This window comes from Pseudopodoces humilis, chromosome 2, assembly GCF_049639895.1.
Source record: "Pseudopodoces humilis isolate 2021_Gansu_Grassland_sample_001 chromosome 2, ASM4963989v1, whole genome shotgun sequence".
Taxonomy (NCBI): Eukaryota; Metazoa; Chordata; class Aves; order Passeriformes; family Paridae; genus Pseudopodoces; species Pseudopodoces humilis.
The window spans coordinates 15,530,645-15,548,492 of NC_142201.1; the positions used below are offsets into that span (position 1 = coordinate 15,530,645).

General features: G+C 46.5%; 1 protein-coding gene across 5 annotated transcripts in view; it reads right to left on the bottom strand.

The window, feature by feature from the left end:
- RAI2 (retinoic acid induced 2) overlaps positions 1-17,848 on the bottom strand; it is a 45,212-nt gene continuing 27,364 nt past the window's right edge. For all 5 annotated transcript variants that reach the window (XM_014260655.2, XM_088051494.1, XM_088051491.1 and 2 more), the window contains exon 2: positions 1-2,175. In XM_014260655.2, the coding sequence (XP_014116130.2) occupies positions 406-2,070 (1,665 nt within the window). In that variant the 5' untranslated portion in view covers positions 2,071-2,175 and the 3' untranslated portion in view covers positions 1-405. The remainder of the gene's footprint in view (positions 2,176-17,848) is intronic.

The window sequence follows — 17,848 nt, forward strand, 5'->3', positions numbered from 1 at the left end:
TTAGCACGTACAAACATTTATTTTGAAATTTCCATTCCGACTGTTATGAAGAGTTACATCATCAAAGCACTTTATGGCAGTGAAAATAGCTCTTACCCCTCTGACTCATCCATTACTCCATTAAAGCTGCAAAATGTGCAATCTGCTTGAAAAATAGGTTGCTTTTTATTCAGTTTCCCATGAAAAGTCAAAATTGGGTAACAAAAAAAAAGAAAAAAACGAAAACAAAAGAAAAAACCAAACCAACCCAGCTTATAGGGACTCTACATCCAATCCTCTCCCTCTTCCCCCAAAAATAACTTACAAAGATAGTTTAAAGTTTTAAATGAGTTTAAAACCGAGTGCATCTTTTTTATTATTTTTTCTTCTTCTCATAATAATCTTAAAATTCTAAAAACCCATAATTTACTTTCTTGGAAAAAAGGCAGCCAGCCGTTGCTTCTTGATTGGAAGAATATGTATCTCCGGCGAGTTCATTTTCTTTAGCTTTACGCTCCTGTTTTTGACGGGTTTCCTGAGGGCCTCGGCGCTGTCCCGGGGCTCGGGCGGGCTCTTCACATCGTAGCACTGCAGCACCGAGTCCTGGGGCAGGTCCCTTTTGAAGGAAAAGTTTTTGGTGGAGACCCCCGACAGGCCCTTGATCTTGCCGCAGAAGATGGTGGGCACGGCATCCTTGACGGAAACGATGACTTTGGCTGTCTGCGAGGTGCTGACGATCTCGATGTTGTTGCCGGCCTTGGGCTCGCAGCCCGCCCTGCCCGCCTGTTCCACCAGCCACTTCTGCGGCTGCCGCAGCAGCTCGGCCGCGCCGCCGCCCGCGCCCCTGCCCTCCGCCTTGCCCGCCGCCTCGGGGGGCTTGCAGGGTGCGAAGGGGGCGGTCGGCCCGGGGAGCTTGTCCGGCGCGGGGTGGGCACCGACCTCGGCGGTGGTGGCGGGGCCAGGGCCGGCCGCCTCCCCGTGCGGCCCCCCCGGCTTGCGACAGGAGGCAAGGGACAGGTCCAGCGCCCCGTCGTCGGGCGGCGGCGGCGGCGCGGCCTCGCTGGCCCGAAGCGCGGGCGGCCCTTTCATGGAGAGGTCCAGCGCCTCGTTCTCACCGCCCATCTTGATGACAGTGTGACGGCTCAGCTGGGGAAACTCCCGTGGGTGGAGGAGTTCGAAGGGCTTCGTCTCCTCCTTCTCCAGGGGTGTCTGGGTGCCCTTGCAGGAATGGGGGGTGAAGAGTGGCGGCTTGGGTGGGTCAGGGGCCGCCTTGGCCTCGGCGCCGTGGGGCACAGGGATGGGGACGGGGATGGGGATGGGGATGGGGACGGGCAGGGGCACGATAACGGGGTAGGGCACCAGCAGCGTAGCAGGGGGCACCAGCGGGGACAGGGGCGAGCTGAAGGCCTGGGGTGGGAGGGTGGCGTAGTCGGGAGGCGGCTGACAGGGGGCTGAGCCCAGGGCGCCCTGTGAGGGAAACAGGTCCTGAAGGACGGCGGCGAATCCCGGTGTCTGAAAGACGGGGGGCAGGACGGGCTCCTGCGCCTGGCCGGAGGGCTTGGGGTCCAGGAGCTGGGGCTGCCCAACGGGGGTGGCCGTGCCGGGGAAGAGGCCGGCGTGCAGGGGGCTGGCGGGGCAGGCAGCCCCCGGGGGCAGCACCAGGGGCGAGTTCAGGTGCTGGAAGACGTGCTGCTCCAGGAGGACGGGCAGCGGGACGGGGCCCTGGGTGGTCATCACGTACGGGGTGGCAGCATTGGTGGCTGGCATCTGCGGGGCTGCACTGCCGGCGACCTGCAGGTGGATGGGCAGGACCACGGGGCTGTCCCCCAGGCAGATGGGCTGCAGCACGGTGGCCGCCACCTTCAGGGCCACCCCGCTCTGCGACTCGGCCGGTGGCGTCAGGATGGAGGGCGCGGGGACTGTCACCAGCGGAGAAAGGGCTTTCTTCATCAGGTCGGCCGAGTTGATGTTCCAAGCCTCTGCTGTGATCAGCTGGGCCACCCCATTTTCCAGCTTGTTGTTTGCCATCGCCGAGGGTGAGTTGGTGACATCCACAGGTAGGTTTGAGGCATCCTTGTACAGCTCCTCCATGCCGCAGGGGTTCTTGGGCTCTGCCAGCACCACCTCTACATTGCTGTCAGTGGGACCCACGGCGGCTCCACGCTGCCAGGAGCATCAGCACCGACATAATTCGGCCTGCAAGCCAGAAACATATTTTAGGCACCACATAAATCTCTTCCCTAAAATAATATTTGCAATTGCCTTTAAAGACCCCGTCACCATAGAAAAGCCGTTAAATGTTTCCACACTTCAAGCTAACGGCTCCGTAATACAGGGTACTATACATACAGAAATGCTGGATATACATACAGCGCTGAGTGTTGTGCAAAACACTTTGAGGAACTTATATTTAGCCATAAACATGGTCTTAAGGACTGCCTGCAGCCAAAAAACCTCTCAGTACACAGCCTTAAACAAGGACTCAGGATGCCCATTCCACATTTTTAAACAAAGCTTCACATAATGACAATGCACATCAGAGCTGAGTGACAGCATGTTGTTTTAACTCAACAGAAGCGCCAAAACAAACATTTCTAAAAATACTGCAGCCAAGAAATATTCAACCATTCGTGAAGGGTACTTCATTCCCCTTCAATATTTGTCTCTTTTTCATCCCAAAACTGCCATATGCAGGATCAGAAAGGAGCATGACAACGCAACGGCAAAGCAAGACCAAACCAAACCCCAGCGTTCACCCTGCCACAGAGTTAGACAGAGACAGTAATGTGAACCAGGCACCTGATTCATTAAAGACTTGGGGAAAAAAAACAAAACAAAAGCACTTAAAATCCATTTTGACAGCCCAACTCTTATATCAACCAAGCAAATGGCAATTAAAAAAGGACAGGGATGTTTTCTGTTCATGATCATGATGAAATGCGCAGCCCGTTTCCCCTAAAGATCAACACTTCCCTGGGGAAAAAAATGGAAAAAAAAAATCAGTAAATTAATGGCACTATACCCATTTATTTAGAAGGATAAATAATTTCTGCCCTGTGAGCTGCTGCCAGCAGACTTTGGCTGATTCCTGGCTGCTTTGCCTGGTGCTGCCCGTGCCTCTCCTGAAGTGTGAAGAGAATCCTGATGTAGTAATAATCACCATGGAAACTTGTCCAGTTTCAACTCTGTTACCATGGGAAAGCACCAGCACACCCCAAATGTGCATTTTTCACCAGCACACAGCTGAATCTTGCTCCCTATAAGCAAATGATGTGCCATCACCACTGCCTGGCTACCCTGGCCCATTGGAGCAAGATACTTCCCCATGTCCTGCAGGCACACTGGTCCTGGGACGACAGGAGATGACAGGGAGAGCACCACCACTCTGAAACTGAAATTGTCTGGGTGAATGGTCCCAGCTTGGGGATGTGCCTGAGTCAAAGAGCATGTAAAGAACCCTTTACATGGCTCTAGTGCTCACAGAAATAATTTCCTGGCACAGATGTTTGTAAGACCAACAAACCTGCAAAGAGGCCAAGGGAAAGGGGAAAAAACCAAAACCCCACAGAGGCTAAAAAATGTTGAAGGCAAGGAAGTGGGTAATCTACTAAATCTCTCCTGAGACCTGTAAATCCTCGGATTTGATAGTGAGATACTACATGAGCACAGGGCTATCTACATAAATGCTAGGAGCTGATAGCAGAGGCTGGTTGGGTGAAATGCTAACAATTTATCAGGTGCATTTGAGTTCTTAAAAAGGATTTTTAAAAGTAAACATATGAATCATTCATTTTCCCCTCCTGCTGCTGGCTTAAGGAGAATAATTCTGGATTTTTCCCATCTCATGAAATGCTCTGCAGAAAAGATTCACAAATATAGGGTTGGGTTTTTGGTTTTTTGGTTTTTTTTTTGTTTCCTTTTTTCCAGCTTTGGCTGAGACAGGAAGGCAGAGATGCCCAAGCACTGAAAAGAGGAGCAAAAATCAAATTCCTTATTCAGAAAGTGACAAGAATCAGTAAGAAAACCATTGGGACAGTGTTGTTTTGAAAAAAAAAAGAAGAGTAACTGTTTATAAAAATAAAGACTATGAGGAGACAGCTCAGCAGATTAAGCTGAAAAAAAAAAAGACATAGTCATTTCTGCTAAGAAATTAAAAAGCCATTTTCTACTGCTCTTACATAATCTCTTCCTCCCTGTTTTTCAAATGACCATTCTGGTCTCTGCAGTGCTCACCAACATCTTTGCTCCTCCAGCTGCTGCAGCACAGCTGAGTGAGTGTTCTGCACATGACACTGCCTCTTCCCAATGTTTCTGTTTGCTTGAGAAGTGTGAGATTGGGGTGTTTTCATATAGAATTAATGATCTGGTCAGGACATGAAACCACCCCCTGCTCCCCCAGCAAACCCATTAAACACTGAGGAACAGAAAAATTAAGATGAAAATTATGCTGTGTAAGAGACTTGAGGGATTAGCACGCTGTAGGGATCCACGGAGGAAGAGACAGATCACTGCTGAGGATGAAAGTATAAAACACAGTAAAATTCCCCCATTGCTGCTTTAAAAGGTGACAGGGCTGGAGGCAGAGGAAATACCAAGATGGGGAGAAGAAAAGCTCATCTATCACCCTCAGAAATCACAGAGAAAAGCCTGTAATCTTGCCTGTTTTTTTTCAAAGCACAGTCAAGCATTGTTTTCCACAGTGAATCCTCTATGTGCCTGGGATCTGTAAATATACATTGTTGGGAGCCAGGTCACTACCTCTGGGAGGGCCCCACTGTGTGGGGGAAAGAGACAAGAAAGGCAGCCCTTGACCCAGGTTTATGGGTTTGGGGTGGGGTCCCCCCCCTCACGTTTCGTATGTACAAGTGAATGTACCTTTCTGTACTTCCAGTACACCTGCTTCTTGAGCATGTCATCACTACAGAAAAAAAAAAACTAACATATAAAAAATATATAGGTACATACTTAAAATTATTTCCTGATCCGGCCCACAGCCTGCAGTTTGGCAGTAGCTGGCTGCGAGGTACAGTAGAGTCCAGCACAACTTGATCTTGTTCCCTGTAAAGCTATTTTTAGTCTCATTTGGGAGGGAATCCCAGGGCTGCTAAACACGTGTTAGACTAAAAATCTATTATCAAGGTCAGTAAGCAGGCAGAGAGAAAAGGATCCAAGTCCCCAAGTCTCAAATGAGGAAACTTTGAACATCTGAGATCAAGAGACTGACTGAAGTTGTCCAAAGGCATTTTGTAGTTCCTGGACTCCTTTTTTATATACTACATATATAGTGTACACAATACAAAACTCTAAATCCTCATGGAAGTGACTGAAACAAAAGTAAAATTTCAATATTGGTATTAACAGTGTTAGCTATACTACTGCTGTAAACAAAATCAACCTGAAGCATGTGCTGGGGTTTGGGATTTTTTTTCGGTCATCTAAAATTGCTGCTTCACTAAACATAAATTCAGTTGCCCAGTTTTTAAAGTAAGTTTCATGTATCTAATATACATAAAAGAAGGTAATGTAACCTAGAGGAAGTGCCTTAAGTTTTCTCTGCCTATCATACCTCAGTCCTGGACAATCAATTTCACTTTCCCTACTTATCTATTTTATATTTAATTTGCTGTTGGTTTTAACTGAAAAGAAGCTTGAAACCCTGAAACAAGCCCTACTGTAAATAACCCGAGCTTTCCCATCAGGGTGCTGATAACAGCGAAGTTCATGGCACTGTGCAATGATGTGTGTGACTGTACAGGAAATGGTATCTTAGCTATACACAAATGCTTTTAAAGGGTAGTGATAACTCCAGCTTATTTTTTTTATCTCCTGCTGATGGCTGTGCAACAGACTTTTCTCAGGGCTGCTGGGTGCCTTCCTGTGGGGCTGCAGCACAGCTCTCCCTGCGCTCTGCCTGCTTGTCTGTACCATGGCTTGTACCTCATGTCTACACAGAACTCAAATTGTACTGTGCACACCGTGGGAAAGGATTAGATGCTCCCTTTGTGGGATGCCTGGCTCAGTATCTCCTGGAAAAATGGGGCTTCCCTTGAGTATAAACACAGTAGCAAACAGAAAATTAAAAATCTTGACTTAATCGAGCTGCTCAGGGACAAAATTATGGTTGGATATGGACTTCAGTGTTTTCCCAAAACTCGCTGCTTGATGTCACTGATCCAAACAACTACAAATCATCTTCCATGCTACAAATTTTGATCTCTATAGTTTTCAGCCATACACAAAGGCTTTACCAAATTATTACTATTGTTTTGTTGCTAGAATAGAAAAAATGTACTTGAATAAAGTGAGCTTTCATATGCCAAATACACAGAACTATTATTAACACAACACACAGGTAGGCTCTCCCACGTGCAACCCACAAACTATTTCAGCAGTGTTTGCCTCTCACATTTCCTGCAGATTAACCTATTCATTCAGGTACCTGGGACTGAGAATCCTGGCTGCCCCATGTATGCTTTTAGTAGTGCAATCCTCAAGCACCAAGGGGCAAAGCAGTAATCAACTCATAGCTAGTGGTGAGCTTGCCTTCCCCCCATGTTGCACCATTTGTGGTGCTGTTTTTAATACACCACCCAGGTCAGCTGGGTGCAGAGGCACCATGAGGGCCAGTGGGGCCTGTCCCCCTTCTGCCTGCAGACAGGCTGATGGTGAACAACTCCGAAGTATGGGGCAGGCAGAGCAGAAACCCACAGGCTATTTCTTAAGGTGAGGGGCTCAATGACCACTGCTTGGTCATCACAAAAAGGGAATCACTGAGCATACACTTCTCTGTCTCCTCTAAGGGGCACCAGGGAAACATCCCAGTTTAGTTCTGCCCTATTCTGCCTCAGTCCCTTGACTCAAACACCCAACAACTAACTCCCTGTTAAGATTTAGGAGGTTCCATTCAAAAATCAATTGAAGGCAAGGAGAGAAAGGCACTGGAAAGATGGGCAGGGTTCACTCTGGCACCAGCCAGACAGAGAAGGGAGGACTACACCAGGGTATCACTGCCAGTATGGAACACCCACAGCCTTTGCTCTCCATGCCTCTGCACATCTTCTGTTCACCACGCATGTATGAACTGCCTGATGGTACTTCCTACTCTATGGAAGCTATGCTGTGGAGGATGAGCTGAATGCTGCCAAGAAGCAGTTAAAATAAGCACCTCATCAGACAACTTCAAAAGATGCTAGAGAATACCGCTCCAATGCAAATCATGCAACAGGTTTATTTTCCACTGCTGCATGTGTGGATGCTTTCAAGAAACAAAGCTATTTGTGTCAAGGCTCCCATCCAAGCTGTTAAGCCCTGGGGAAACAAGAGAGAAAGGAAATCATTACAGCAGTGCAAAATGGCACGTGATAGATGGGACATGGACAATATGTGTACACTGCTTCAGCACACAGCATGATCGTTCTCAAATGCAGCAGCTTGACTAACCGATGGTACCTTGGTCTTTTAAATAGTTCAGTTGAATAAATACCACGGCCGTCTGCCTATTGCACAGGCTAATCGCCTGCAAAGAGCACGTTAGAGTCATATATTTGCTAACTATATTGCTGTTGTCAACAATTTGTAGTTAGCAATCCATTCTGGGGAGAAGAGAACTCACTTTTTTCTCATTTAAAAACAAATCAGAACAATTGAAAAAAAAATCCTGTCATGGGCCTGAAACCAGTGCCTTCACTCTCAAGGGCAATATATACAAGACAGACAATAAATGCTGTGGAAGGAATAGAACATTTTCCTGACAAATTTCAACCTGTAGTCAATTTTTACACCCAATTTGAAAGCCTCACAAAACCCCCTACATTTGCAGAGGAAACTGACATACCCGAAGCATAAGGGGATGGCACTTACTGCTGGCACTCCTGGATGCCTTTTCCCTTTTCTTTTACTCCATTCACAAACTATTTCATTAACTGGTTGTAACACTTAACTGATGGGCTCTGCTTCCAAAAGGACCACTGCTGATACCATATACACTAGTACATGTAAGCCAGCACTATAAAAACAGGGCAACCTTGAAATTATTTCAGATTGATCTTGCTATTCCCAAATCTTCAATATTTCTCATATCTGCAGTGTAGGCCTGTTCCCAGGGTCCCTGACCCATCATACTTGGAGGAACCTTTCACCAGATTTCTGAAAATAAAACCTTTACAGTTGTAGTTTATTTTTTATCCTTGGTATTGTACACAAATGCCTGAAGAGCATCAACTTGCTTAGCTTCCAGTAAGCTGAAAACACACTCCGAGGTGGAGACAGTGCGTGGAAATCTGATGTATTAAACCTGACACATGGAGGACAAATATAAATTTGCCAGCCACAATTACTGCTGAGTCACGTGTTAAGTGATGTCCCTTCAACCCAGCTGGGGCTTCTGACACAGTGCAGCTTTTCTGCTCCCAATTTCTGTTCAAACTGGGAAGACAAGTTACTTGGTTTTGTGACTATGGAAGTACCTGTTTAAATCAGCTTTCCCCTTATACAGCTGGCAGTGTGGAGATGTCTCATTCAAAGCATGAAGCAGTCCCTTGGGATGGGAACATGCTGCAGCACCATGTCAGGACAGATGTGTCAGTGCCCAGCCCTGAGCACCTACCATGGGAAGGTGCTGCCTGCATAGCCCTGGAAGCTTATGTTTTCACCAGCACCCTCCCAAAAAACAAACTTCCTCCAGCAGAGATGCTCTAGCCCATCATCTTTGTGGCTCATGGTAAACTTGGTGTCCACCAGGACACCAGGTTCTTTCTTGCTGAGCTGCTTTCCAGGTGAGTGGTCCCTGGCATGTACTGATGCTTTCCCCCAGGTGTAGGGCTTTGCATTTCTCTTTGGCAAACTTCACAAGGCTCCTGTGAGCCCAATTCTCCTGCCTGTTGATGTCCTTCTGGATGGCAGCACGACCCTATGATGTATCAGCTACTCCTGCCAGTTTTGTGTAATCTGCAAACTTCTGAAGGTACACTGTGCCCATCATCCAGATCATTAATGAAGAGGCTGAGCAGGGCAGGACGCAGCATTGACCTCTGGAGTACACACCAAGTCACCCAACCCAACTGGACTTTGTGTTGCTGGGCCTGCTCCACCAGTTTCCAATCCACTGTCTCCTCATCCAGCCCCCACATCAGCTGTGTGTCTGTGAGGATCTTATGGGACACAGTGACAAAGGCCTTCCTCAGTATCAAGTGCTCTTCTCATCTGCCAGGCTTTCCTCTCACACAGTAGGTCAGCTTCCCACAGGGAAGGAAAACTGACAATGGACTGTGAGTCTAAGAATGTCTAAATTAAAACTATGAGGGAAAGACTGAACTTACTCTAGGGATCTGTCTTGCATCAGAGCTCCTGAGATTTACTATACCTTAACCTCCATGGCTTTCATGCATGCTGTGCACCCACATATTTACTTTTGTAGTAGGATCATACAAAGAATGCAGATTCATGCTAGCATTTTTAGGCTTGGAAAGTGAAGCACATGATTTTCCTATGGGAAAAAATATTTTGAAGGATTTTTCCTGTCATTAAATATCCCATTTAACTGATTATTTAGTATCATTTTCAATCAAAACATTATATTCGCTAGCAAAGCAAAGAAAAATGAGCTGGTTTGAATACACAGAGCTAAACAAAACAAACAAGAGAGCCCTTACTTTACAGTAAATTTTAAAACCCACACATTTTGTTTTCCCAGCAATCAATACACCAATGATAACAAGAGGAAAAGGATACCAATTAAACATAATTGCCAGCCCTGCTTCCCCCAAAACCTGAAACAAAAAGCACTCAGTGTCAGCCTAATAAAATATTTGCTCCTTTTCCAGTCAAGTGCTTTATTAAACAGCCCATAAAGCATTTCAGTTCTTAGAAAGGATTTCCAAGTTTGATATCAGTTAAATGACTTCAAATACTCCTTAGTTCCCCAGTGGAGGTTTGAGACACTTCTCTGAGACACCCAGCTCCCTATTTTGTCCTGACTCTCCACTGATCCCAGGCACAGATATTTTTACCACATCCACTTGATCTTCTCCAGCATCAGATGAGCATCAGTGTGGCAAAGGCTGCCATCCACTGCCCATCTCTTCTTGCTGATGTGACTGTCTTGCTCCTTGTAAGAGGGACAGGGACCCCGCCATGGATGTGTTAACAGGTCTCAGCCAACAGGTTAGTGAGGTGAAGTTAAAAATCAGTTCTTAAACTGCTATATCACTTTTGCAGGCAGAAAATCGGATTTTTCCCTGTTACACAAACACGGTTTTGACCCCTTTGTCTGTCTCCCAACTAGCCATAAAAGTGAAGCACACCAGATTACCCCCTTGAGGAGTAAACCAGTTTCACCAGCTCAAATCCAGTAAATGATGTGAGGTGCCACTAGTACCACACCTGCCCTGAGAAACCCAGTCCTTTAGACTCACTGCAAACCCTTTTCCATCCATTCTTACAGCACACCAGCTCCAGTTAAAAAACACTTTTTCTTGGTGCAGACAGGGCCGGAATAGGGCTAACCTCAGCTTTATTACAAAGCCATGGGGTTAGAATAGCAAATTCCAACACTTCTGTAACTCATCTTAAATCAACCGAAAGCCACATTTTCACATAGCCTCTCATCGTCCTTATACAGCCTGGCTTAAATAAATAAATAATGAGAAGAAAAGCAAAGCCAAGTGAAAAACTGAACCTTCCAGCTCACAGATCCTTCCTGGTTACATACGAATGCTCTTGCCTAAGAACACGGGGAAGGACGTGCAGGTAATTAACCACACAGGTGTGTGCCACCCAGCTTGCCACTGTGGGCTGAAAGGGATAAACCCTGGTACTGGTGGTTCTTATGATGCAGATATAGCCCTAAATGGGAAGATCTAGGGATGAAGAGCTGACAATAAATAACAGACTCGTCAGCTTATCTTCTCTTGTGGGATAGGGTCTCACTTGAGAGCACAGGCAGATACAAAGGTGCAGGAGTATTGGAGTGCTGCCTGGGGAGCCAAAGGATAGAGGAATCTTCCCTCCCTCTATGCAAAATATGGTTATTTAATGCTCTGTCCTTCCCCACTAGCATGAGTAACCAAATACTCCATCAGCTCGCCACTTCAAAATCAAGTTAATGCTCATAGTTTCAGATTTGTTAGACTGACTCTCCTTCTCTCCCTCCCCATCACTTTTATAAGCCAAGCCCAACATTTCATCAGCTATTCAATGGAACTATTCCTCAGCAGAAAGTATGCACACAGCAGATTTCAAGCACTCATGCACCACCCTATCTCAAAATGTGCGTACGGAAAAAACTTTCAAGAAAAAAGGCCACTTATTTTCATCCTTGCAAAAATTTTAACCACTGCAAGAATTTTGTTTATAAGATACAGATAAATGCAAGACTCTTGTGATGTGATTAAAAAATGCAGCATTTTTTCTTTGAATCTCACATCATTTTACATGTGCTTTCCTCACAGCATTTGTACCAAGTGTTTCCTGGTTTGACTTTGAAGGGAAGAGAACTGACCTCTCCACCATGACATGATGCACGAGATGTCAGATGAATTCTGACTGAATTTGAAATAACACCAGCATGAGATGCAGCACAATGGTGCTGATGGATGTAACAAGAAAACCCCAAAACCTCTCAACAATGACCAATTTTTCCCATCTAGAAGCTGCTAGATTGAACTGGGAAATAGGCCTCTGACAGATGCACTGACCACAAGTAGTATGTAAATAACAGAAAATACTTAAAATATGTCATGTTGCATGTCAGTGCCACTGAGTTTACCACTGTTCAGTCAACCAGTCCAGGTTATCACAGAATCATAAAACACACTGAGCTCAAGAGGACCCATCAGGATCATTGAGTCCAGCTCCTGGCCCTGCACAGAACCACCTAAGAGCCACACTGTGCCCTTGAGAGCATTGTCTAGATGCTTCCTGAACTCTCTCTGGGTTGGTGCTCTGACCGCTTCCCTGGAAAGCCTGCTCCAGTCCCCACCCACCCACTGGGTGAAGAACCTTTTCCTGATACACAGCCTAACTCCCCTCAACTCAGCTTCAGGCCATTCCCACTGGTAACACGTGGGAGATTGGTACCTGCCCCTCCATTTCCCCTCATTGAAGACCACAATGAGGTCTCCCCTCAGTCTCCTCCAGGCTGAAAAAAACCAAGTGACCTCAGCTGCTCCTCACATGGCTTCCCCTCCAGACCCTTCACCATCTTTGCTGCCATCCTTTAGATACTCTCTAACAGTTTAATGTCTTTCTTGTGTCGTGGCATCCAAAAGTGCCCCCAGCACTTGAGGTGAGGCTGCTCCACTGCAGAGCAGAGCAGGACAATCTTCTCCCTTGCCCAACTGGTGATGCTGTGTGCCTGATGCCCCTCAAGACACAGCTGACCCTCCTGGCTTCCAAGGGCACTGCTGGCTCATGTTCAACTTGGCATTGACCAGGACCCCAGGGCCCTTTCCGTGGCACTGTGCTCCTGCCTCTCATTCCCCAGTTTATGCACAGACCAGGGTTGCTCTGTTTCAGGTGCAGAATCTGGCACTTGCTCTTGTTAAACTTCATATGGTTGGTGATTACCCATCTCTCTAATTTGTTGAGGTCTCTCTGCAATTACAGATTGAAATAAATTGCATTACCTGCAGTGCCTAGAAATGTCCCACATGCACATGCATACAAGCAAGCACTTCTGTCATGCCTTTTGCCTCATCCACTCGACTGTGAGGTCTCATAGGCAGCAGTCATTTTGGCACATGATAGCACGAAGCACAGACCTCAGCTTGGATTCCAGTTACCACTGCAATCATGAGGATGAGTGGGCACACATCCACGCACACCCTCACTGAGGTGGCACAGGGCTGCCTTCCCTTTCAGAATAGCTGGTGGCCACTCCTTGTGGGTTCATTCCTCCAGTGTGCCTTCTCCTCTCTCTTCATCATGTTTCTCTGCTGCCAGAGCACTTCTAGTCAGTCTAAGAGTGAATGTTGTCTGAATTTTATTAATTTGATGCTCTATGAACAAAGATCTTCTAGCCAGTTAAACATAGTCTTCTCCAGCTGCTTTGGTATCTGAGCTACGACCGACACACTGCTCCCAATACATGGAGGTGGGACTATTCCAAACTACGCCAAGACTACACAAAAAAGTAATAATGCTCTTTGTCATCAGGGGTCCAGGCTCAGACTACGCAGAGGAAAAGGGTTGTATTTCAGGAAATGCAGGCAGGGCAAGCAGTACTGTAAAAACAGCACTGCTATGGCACGTAAAAATAAATAGCATTTTCCTGATTCTATGAACAAGTCAACATGAACACTATTTGCAGATGGTTATTGCAAGAAGAAACAAGGTCAGTCCTGCCCATATTTTCCATCAAACCTTTGGCGAGAACATACATCATGATGAGTGCACTATACCAAATTTTGTTATTATCACCTCCCCTATCTTAATGATGGCTGCGTGGTTCCAGAAGAGAAGCACACTGCCGTAGGATATAGAGCCCCTGACATATTTACTGCAGCATTTTTCACCAGTAATTTCCACTGCAATGTGTGCTATTACATGTTCAGAAAAACTTCAGGAAACTGCAGGATGCAGAACGACAATTACATCTTTCCCAGATGAGACTACTACATTAATGGATAGGCATCATCCATCACCATAGATCGTAAGTCCTCTGGGGAACGTCACCAGCCCACTCCAATAAATCTGACTGGGAGATTTCGTATTTGGCTGTTCAGCTCAGCCTCAGGAAGCTGTCTAGCAATGCAGTTCATGGCATGACTGTGGCTCAGCTCTCCTGGTGAGGTGTTGTTGCTCTATGGCAATGAAGCTCTGGATGTAAGAGGTCATGCACTTCAGCATGTAAGGGCACACAGGGCTGCAGCCTGGCATTAATTCCTCACACAGTCAGTTCTTCAAAGAACTGAATTTTGGTACATGGATTGTAGACAGTGGAGGAATAAAGTTGATTACGTAGCTTCATTCCTTTACTACCAACAACAAAGAAAAGGAAATAAAAAATAAAGAAGAATAAAACTAACAGTGAAAAAAAACCCAAAAAACCTGCCAGAAGACTGGTGCAATTCTGAAGTAATTTTCTATTGCTGTCAATCTTCTTGGTTCTTCAGGCCACCTCAGCAGACAGAGCAGACTGTCTGCCATGAAAATGTAAGGTGATGCTCTATTAGGGAAGTTCATACTTCTCACAGGCTCTCCCTTTAGGAAAGTCAAACAAATAACACACAAATAAAAACCTCCATGGCTGTACCATGTCCTAGCTTTTCCTTGTAATAACTGGGCAGGGCCTGAGGCTGTTCCCCCTCATCTCCTGCACTAATGCAAATACAGCCACAGTGTAAGAGCAGGCTGGGGGGAAGGTCAGCCCCATAGAAGCACTTTTGAGAGGCAGCTCTGAGCAAGGAGGTCTGAGGGTACTTTTGTCTCTGGTGTTTTGTGTATATTCTGTTTCAGGCAGTGATATATTCTCCTGACACATTTTTCATGTAGTTGGAGCTAAGAGCTTTTTTGTACTCTATGGAGTGGGGAATGCCACAGCATTGCTACTCCCAATGGCTTAACCATTTTGAGTCCTCTCTTCCCTGAGGCACCAGCTTTTCCCACTGACCCCACCCCACACTGGACCACTGTCACGGGTAATGCGCGCGGTCCTTCTTCCTCAGCCTGGGTATACAATGAGATGGCACCTATTGAGGTGGCAATGCCTATTCCCACTAGGATAGGGCCACCACCAGACATACCCTTGGAAATGGGGACAGCCTTGAGGTACCACCCATGCCTTGTCCAACCCTCCCTATCCCCACTGCCAGCTCTTAAGCACCTTGTCCCCAGCATGAGTGACCCCTTGCCCCTTGGCCAGGGGACCAGGGATGGACACTGAGGGCTTGAACTACTGCAGCTCCTGAAGCTCCAAGAAAGAAGCACAACAGAGCCTGGGAGATTAGCAAGCAAGGAGGAAGTATTTTTAATTATATAGTAACTTTAGGGACTAAAACTGCCTATAGCCCATGTAAGTTGTGGAAAATGGCACATGCTCCTCTTGCCTCAGGCAAATGCTTATGTTGGTAGTGTAACCTTTCTCTAAAAAATCCTTTTTCTGTTTCTCTGTTTTTGCTGCATCTCTTCTGTATTTTTCTTTTTATTCTTGGATTTCTCAGCCTCCTTTGGACTGAATTCTTTTGGGATCCTCCCTCGTGGGGAGCCCTGCTTATCTCAGTTCTTATGATTCGAAGAAAACTTCCGAGCTCATTAGAATCTTGTTTCTCATGTTTATTGTAAGGTCATCACAAAATTTAACAGGTCTCTCCAGGCTGGCTACACAAGGTTAGTCTTTGCAACCTTGTACATTTCTGTCTTCTCATGGTACAAACAAGGCCTTGTGGCACACTTCGTGTCTGATGCACAAAATGGCCCCAAAATAAGCAGTTCTTTTATCTTTATACCTATTTTTACCCAATTAACAATAGACACGTATTTTTTCTTAATGACCCAATGACCCATCACCTATGTGATGCACTGTGGCATTCTTTGTCCAATGACTTACTACTACCCAAAAACCTCTAGGAGAAGAACATGAAGAAGAAAGAAGGGACAAGAGACAACACCCTAAATCCTCCATCTTGTCTCCTGTTCTCTAAACTAACTTTTTCACCCAGTGATTTAAAAAAACTTCCTAATCTACACACTTACACTTTTAGCTTTTTCCATCTAACTTTAACATTTGTTTTCATGTATCACCATGAAAACATGCTCCTGAATTTCATATTATATGAAATTCAGTGTTTTTCTGGATCTTAGAACTAAGTATCAGAAGCAAGACTATATTCCAGACTCCAACAGGTAGAAAGTCTGGCTATGAAAATGATACCCTTGCAGACTGAAACAGCAAGAGCACTACAAAACATTCTGTATTTTCTTGGTGGGGTATTAAAGAAAACAACTATGTTCATTGATGAGCCTGCTTTGGGTAAAGGGGGTGGGCAGATGCCACCTGCAAAAGCTCTCCCTCATCCCTTCCAGTGGGACAGTCAGCATCTGATCTCTGCCCTTGCCCCATGCTTAAGGGGTGAAGCCATTGCTGACCAGAAGTGCTGCTGCACCTTTCAGGTCCTCTGCATGGAAAATGTGGTTCTGTGCCACACTACCCCAAGAAAGTCTATGGTTCCAGCTGGGCTGTCCTATCTAGGCACCCCCCACGCAGGGATGGGTGGTCTGTGAGGTACTGAAGCAGCATGTGCCAGGCCACTGGGCTCCCAGGGGCTGCTGCTGGCCTGTCTTTGCCCAGGATGGTGGCTGAGGGAAACCAGAGGCGTCTGCAATATGAGATGCACAGCAGGAACAAGCCGCACCACTACAGGGGTTGCAAAAGAAGCCCTAAGAAGTCCTGACAGCTAAGGCAGCAACCAAGAGAAACCACTGTTATTACTGCTTGTCAGTGGACATGCTCATGTGCCACACTGTCAGTCGAGCTGGGTAAACATCTGGGCAGCACAAACCAAACCAGAGGAGACAGCTGTCCCCTGGTGAGTGCAAACCCTTTACATCCTCAACTGAATCCTCCCTGAAAAGGTGCCATAGTTCAAGAAGCCAAACAGACAGCCGCTGGCCATGGCTGCACTGGGGAGGGTGGCCACCAGGGCAGGTATAGCGACCATAAACTCTGTCAAACTGTGTTCCACAACAAGAAGGCACCAGAGCTGCCCTGAGCTCAGCATCCACAGTTTTCCCCACAGGGAAGACAGGTCAGGCTGCAACAAACCAATCTGCATTTCCATGGCTGGCTGATGCAACTGAAAGGGCCATCTTTCCCAGAAAACACTTTGTGCAGGTTAACTGCAGTGATCTCGAGGGATGGCAGCCCTTGGATGGACCTCACCGGTGAGGTCAGTGCCAGCACCCACTGCTTCACCTGGAAGGCAGCCATGGTGAATGCATTCCAGTGCACACTCATCTTGCCACCCCCAGGCATCCTCCATGTCCAGTAGAAAGGCTCCCCTAGAAAGCTGCAAAAGCATAAAGAATCAATAAAATCCATTGACTTTTTGTCTGACAATAGCAATTTTACAGCTCAATGCTAAGCACAGTAAGCAGGAGAGCATACTGCTACCAAAAATAAATTAAAGGGTGAGAATAGGTCTTTGTAGATACCAAAACACCCAGTAAACCCTGCCCAGTCCTTACAGTGATTAAGGACAATTCAGCTGCTGCTCTGGGTGAAGGTTTCTCCAGGACCCAGCCACCAGCACATGTTTGGGTTTAGCTGTCTAAACAGGCACTGAGGGATTAGGTCTCTGTGCATCTTCAATGCTAATTAAAGGTTGTTTATTATCCAATTGTTCCCAATAGCATATATTTCTTCTTTGTGTAAACACAGCTGACGCCAATGTCTAAAAAACCCACAAAACCAAAACTGGTGAAAGGTCTGCACTTCACCAAGTTATGGGGTGCAAGGGACACCCCACAGGCTGCCCCACCAGTGCCTGGCTCTCCCTATCCATCAGCCACAGGCATGGGTGGTTGCTGCCACGCAGAGCTGAGTCTGAACACTCCTGAGTTCCATCAGCTCCTTCCATGCAGTTCATGACTTGGGCAGCAGTTACCAGGAGAAATTCTGGTCACATTTGCTCCTGGAGAAGCAGTGTTTACATGCAATCAGATCTGAATAAGGTAGCTGGAGCACATTTCAACAGCAGCATGAAGTTGGTACGAGAGCATCCTGAACAGCATTTGTCACACACTGACACACAAAATGCGCATCTGGAACAAGGGGCAGTATCCCCTTATTTCCTCAACCAATTTTTAGGACCCTAAAAAGGGATTACCCATATAATGTTAAACAAAGCCCTTCAGCAACATCCTTGACACAGCC